This window comes from Thunnus maccoyii, chromosome 18 (assembly GCF_910596095.1).
Source record: "Thunnus maccoyii chromosome 18, fThuMac1.1, whole genome shotgun sequence".
Lineage (NCBI taxonomy): Eukaryota > Metazoa > Chordata > Actinopteri > Scombriformes > Scombridae > Thunnus > Thunnus maccoyii.
The window spans coordinates 30,123,425-30,129,150 of NC_056550.1; the positions used below are offsets into that span (position 1 = coordinate 30,123,425).

Genomic DNA, 5,726 nt, shown 5'->3' on the forward strand with positions numbered 1-5,726 from the left:
ACAGGAACAGGAAGTGAGCCGCAGACAGACAAGTTAATGTGGTGGTTTGTGGATTTAACTTCCTGCTTCAGAGAGGAGAACTCGCGCAGGCAGCGGCACGCGGACACGGTGAGTGCCTGATGTTTTATTGATAATCTGTCTTCTGTCTGTCCGCGAGTCGGTTCTGTCGGTTTATGTCTCGGTCTCTTCATGTTTCCGGTGGATGATTGACAGCGGGGGTCTGGTCGGGCTCGTGCAGCGACGCGGAAATAAAAGCTTCTGTACCCTCAGCTCTTTGCATAAGATCAATAAACTGACATTTTATGATCGTACGGCGGTGTGACGTCGTAAACCCGGACAATGACGTCAGGTGGAGGTGTGCGGCAGGTGTGGGTGAATCAGCAGACATAAGTTGCGCTGCGTCAGGTGGTCAAAGACTCAAGTCGCACTAAAGATAAAATGAGTGTTTTCTCTACGGAGTCTGGTGCTCACTGAACGCTGATACCAGTTATTGTTACATATGAAAAGATAAAGTTCTAGTTTATATCACAACTAACGTATTATTTTCATTATCGATGAATCATTTGATTAATAAAATGTCTTGTTTTATTAAAATTAAGTCTATAAATATAAAAACAGTGCAACAGACACTGAATTTACTTTCACAGATGATGTTTTGTGTGAGTTTGGTGGCTTCAGTAAAAAGCTGAAATGATTAATTGATTAGTTGCCAGCTATAAAATTAATCTGCAACTATTTTGATAATCAATTAATCATTGAGTCATTTTTTTTAAAGAAAAGAAGTCCAAATTCTGTGATTGCAGCTTGTTAAATGTGAATGTTTTCTGGTTTCTTTAGTCTCTTTGACAGTAAACTGAACATCTTTGATGTAGACAAAACAAGACATTTGATGACGTCGTCTTTAGGAAACACTGATCCACATTTTTCACCATTTTCTGATGAAAATAGTCCAATTTATGGACCAAACAACTAATCGATCAATTGAGAAAATAATCGACAGGTTAAAGAAAATAATCCTTTTTTGCAGCAGGAATCTGAACACAACACAATTAACCAGATTTTTTTATTTGACTTGAATTTTTTGATTTGAATTGGAGCTGCTGGAATACAGTTTTAAATACTAAATAACAAACATTGTTCATACATGATGAATGTGTTCAAACTGCTGCTGCTCAGCAGATGTTTCAGGATCTGTTGAAACCTCAGTGAGTCACAATCTGCATCATCTTCCTTCTCCGCTTCTCCAGAAGTAGAAATAGTCCAGTAAAAACATGAAACTTCACTTTAACTTCAGACAAACTGATGTTGCAGCTGCAGTCGTTAGATTTCAGCTGCTAGCAGCTGAGATGAGCGGCTGGTCCAAACATCTCCCAACACATCCCAGCAGGTTTACAGACTGGCGTTACTGGGATAAACTGGCCACATTCTGGAATCTACATGTTACTTTCTCTCCTGAAAACATTAAAACTTAATAAAGTGACATATTAACTGGAACACAGACTGAGAACCGTAACAAAAGTAAATAACAAAAGCACCAGAAGAAGAAAAAGTCCCACAGATCTCAAACAGTTGGTCTGTTTCACCCTCGCAGGACTCGTTTACAGACTTCCTGTTTTTCTGTCTCTTCACACAGTGCAGCTCTCTCGACCGCTGCTTCTTGTTTCCTCGCCACGCTGTCAGCAGGATGTGAGTCCAGTTGTGAACCTGCAGATCCACAACAAAGTCCCCTGAACCAAGACCACGCCAGGACCAGACCTGGACCGGACAAGACCAGGACCAGACCAGACTGCTGGCTCTCAGGAGGTCTGACTGGATTCTCTTGCTGGTGGATCAGGACCGTCCTGGTCCGACTCAGGCTGAGAGATGCTGACATGTAACAGCAAAACCGTGACCCTGATCCTGCTGCCGGCCCTGCTGGTGGGGTGAGTTATACAACTGTTACTGCAAAAAGTACTACTGATACTGCACAAAGCACTACAGTTACTGCAAAAAGTACTACTGTTACTGCAAAAAGTACTACTGATAATGCACAGAGCACTAATTACTGCAAAAAGTACTACTGTTACTGCACAGAGTACTACAGTGACTGCAAAAAGTACCACAGTTACTGCAAAAAGTACTACTGATACTGCACAAAGCACTACAGTTACTGCAGAAAGTACTACTGATACTTCAAAAAGTACTACTGATACTGCATAAAGCACTACAGTTACTGCAGAAAGTACTACTGATACTTCAAAAAGTACTACTGATACTGCACAAAGCACTACAGTTACTGCAGAAAGAACTACTGATACTTCAAAAAGTACTACTGATAATGCACAGAGCACTACAGTGACTGCAAAAAGTACCACAGTTACTACTGCCAGCCCTGCAGCTGATCACATGAAACAGACGTCTGTCTGTAAAACAGTTGTAATAATAATAATAACAATAAAATTGATAATAGTAATAATAATAGTAATAGTAACAATAACAATAGTAATAATGATGATAATAATGATAATAAGTGATCATAGTGACGTGTTGTCTCACTCATCCTGTTCGTTAGAATAACGAGGTTGATGTGAATGTTTTTCTCTCTCTGATGCTCATAATGACACTTTTAGTTCAGTCACTACAGAAACTTGAGTTTATTTCTGTGTTTCCTGAAGTGAAGAAACTTGTTGTTGTTGTTGTTCTTCTTCTTCTTGAGCGGCAGGTTGTGTTTGTGCTTTGTGAAGCAGATAAAGCAGCAGCGTCTCAGGTGACTGAGTCTCTTGTTCAGAGGTCTTTGAGTCTCTAGCAGCTTCCCAGTTGGTGCAGCTACTCAGCCTGTTCTGTCAGGTTTTTGTTTGTTGAACCAGGAGGTGCTGGTCACACCTGATACCTGGTCACACCTGATACCGGAGCTCACATCCGTACTGATGATGACTCATCCAGGAACTTCATTCGCAACGTCTGAATTAATGTATTTGACTTTCGAATGTTCCCAATAAACACTGTTCATGCATCCATCAGCTGCTAATCAACAGTTGGTGCTTCAGTTTTTTCCTTTGATTGATCAGTTTGATTGATTTGATTGATCGTTATTTCAGTCTTTAAGTTAAAAGAAGTCACAGTTCAAACTGAACAGTGTTTGTTCCCAGAGCTGCAGAATAATGACTGAGCAGGTTACATAGTCCATGGGCCAGACCAGAATTTGGTACCTCCTAAGGTGGCAAAACCTCTTTGGTACCAGTTTGTTTGTAGGGTCCATATAAGTACTTTGAAACATGATAACTGTTTCAAATGAGTAGCTTTACTAAATTTTTGGGACAATAATTGTATTTGCCATTATTGCCTTACAGTATCTACACATAGTCCAGGTGATATGTGCCAAATGTGAGGTGATATGTTCACTTTTTCATAAAAGCGTGAAACTTGGCACACTTGTACAGTTTGCGGCTCTGAACATTTTCAGAAATGGAGCCATCGCAAAATCCCTGTTGTGGCCAATTTACTTTCCATCATAACCAAATTATGTATTTTGCGTCTGAAGTAAACATGATAACACAGAAAAGATGATGTCTACCCCCATGTTTTGATGGTCTAGGATTACAATGATATAATATACAACATCATAAACTGTTCAGGTGAATAGTTAATGGTGAATTTGGTTACGTCTAGAGCACAAATAAACAGCTCCACACACCTCCGCTCGACCCTGCGGCAGTGGGCTGCACGGATCTGCTCCATTCCTCTTTGTGAACAACTCAAGATGAGCTTGATCAATGTTGAGTTGACTGCTGGGGCGATCATAGAGGAGAATTGTGAAGCACTCCATAATGGAAATGACCTCCTCTAGAATGGTTTTTGGAGCCTTTGACAAAGCCATGAAGGCCTCTGTTGCTATGTCATCGGCATTCCAGGTATCTCATGCTGTCTGCTCATGCTACTGTGTCACAGCCAGTGAAGGCATGGAACACAGGAAGGGCCTTGGATTTGTCAGGACCCGAAGACTTTGCAGTCTCATGGGTAGGTATGTATCTGAAGTTCTTGCCAGTCCCAAATGCCACCCACAGCTCCTCAATGTCTGGTTCTGACACATGTGCAATGGCTAGGACCACAACATCTGTGTCCGCAGACAGCAGGGTGATCTTTTTAAATCCTTTTCTTGCAGCATCTGCCGCATGGAGTAGCATCCTTGTATCTGCCTCTTCATGCGTGAAAGAGGCAATCTGATAAGTTTCTTGTGGGTGAGACGATATACCATCGGGTCCGCAAGTGAAACAACTTGTTTGGTAGTCAACATTTCCACAAGGTCCCTGGCCAGAAAGTGAAAGAGCTCTGTTTTGTTTTCGTCCACTCTCAGGAAACCTTTCCCAGTTGGTTGGTATCTTGTTTTTTCCATCCACTCTTGTTCTTGTCCCGTCGCTGTTTCTGTCTTAGCTACACCTGGTTTCAGCATGTCAAGGACTGCTGACCCATCTAGTATTTGGATCTCATTGTCTGGGGCACTGCATATACAGTTCTCAAGGCAACTTGTTTTCTTAAGCGTAGTCCACCATGAAGGGAGAGTGATGGGGGGGTAGGCCTGATTTTTGTGGATGAGGATGTTTTCTTGGTTCGCATCATGGGTCTGACAGGCAATGCTTCTTCCTTCTCAACATGAACATAATAGACAATTCTGGCCCCCGAGAGTGATTGTAAATTAAAGATTACATGAAATATTTTTGAAATTTCTCTGTGATTTCATTGTAATCCTTCTCATGGCGCCACTGAATTCACCATTAACTATTCACCTGAAGAGTTCATGATATTGTATATGGTATAATTGTAATCACAGGGGTAGACGTTACTCTTTCTGTGTTATCAAGTTTGATTCAGGAGATATGATGCCAAATACATAATTTGGTTATGGCGGAAAGTAAAATGACCGCCATGGCTGCCACGAGGCATCTTTGCGATGTTCAGGGCCCCAAACTGTACAAGTGTACCAAGTTTGATGTTTTTATGAAAAAGTGAAGATGATTTTCACATGGAGTAACAGTAGGTTTGTGTGCAGTCTATTGTAAGATGTAATGCACAAATATATGCAATAATTAAGTTTGAATCACACATAAAATTACACATGCATAGAATATAACACATATGCAAACAATAGAAACAGGTCCTATGAGTATTTTTTTCAGCAACATGGTTTTTTTTGGGGGGTGAGGAGGATGGTTGGGGGGGGGGGGTCGCAACTGAGCATATAGCAGCAGTCCTGCAAGGTCCAATTTTGAATATGAATACTCAAGAATGGATATTAGCATGCTAGTATAACATGATGATGATCATTGGTATATGTATTAAATAAGTGAATGAAAGAGGTAGAATTCCTAATTTTTTCTATGTATGACATGTTCCGTTCAAATAAAGTGACAAGATTTTTTCATTCCTTGGATCAGTGGTTGGTGTCATTGAAGGTTGATAACTGTGACTAAGCGTCATCATGTTGAAATATCATCCAGAGATAAAGACTTTTTCAAAATACCAAACTAGAATTTCCCCCTTTGGGTGGAACCAGTTAGTTCTGGCCTGGGCCCATGGACTAACACCATCACCTCTCCTTTCTGAACAAACTGAGTAAATGTTATTCAAACACCCGTACAACACGCCCGTACAACACACCAGTACAATACACCAGTACAATACACCAGTACAATACGCCCGTACAATACGCCCGTACAATACACCAGTACAATACACCAGTACAATACGCC

The 5,726-nt window shown here is 41.0% G+C and overlaps 1 protein-coding gene across 2 annotated transcripts in view; it reads left to right on the forward strand.

The window, feature by feature from the left end:
* Window positions 1-5,726, forward strand: part of LOC121884996 (globoside alpha-1,3-N-acetylgalactosaminyltransferase 1-like) — a 19,602-nt gene continuing 13,876 nt past the window's right edge. Inside the window, exons 1-2 of one of the 2 annotated variants that reach the window (XM_042394151.1) lie at window positions 1-108; window positions 1,634-1,922. In XM_042394151.1, coding sequence (XP_042250085.1) covers window positions 1,864-1,922 — 59 coding nt within the window. In that variant the 5' untranslated portion in view covers window positions 1-108; window positions 1,634-1,863. The remainder of the gene's footprint in view (window positions 109-1,633; window positions 1,923-5,726) is intronic. The other variant, XM_042394152.1, reaches the window with a different exon arrangement.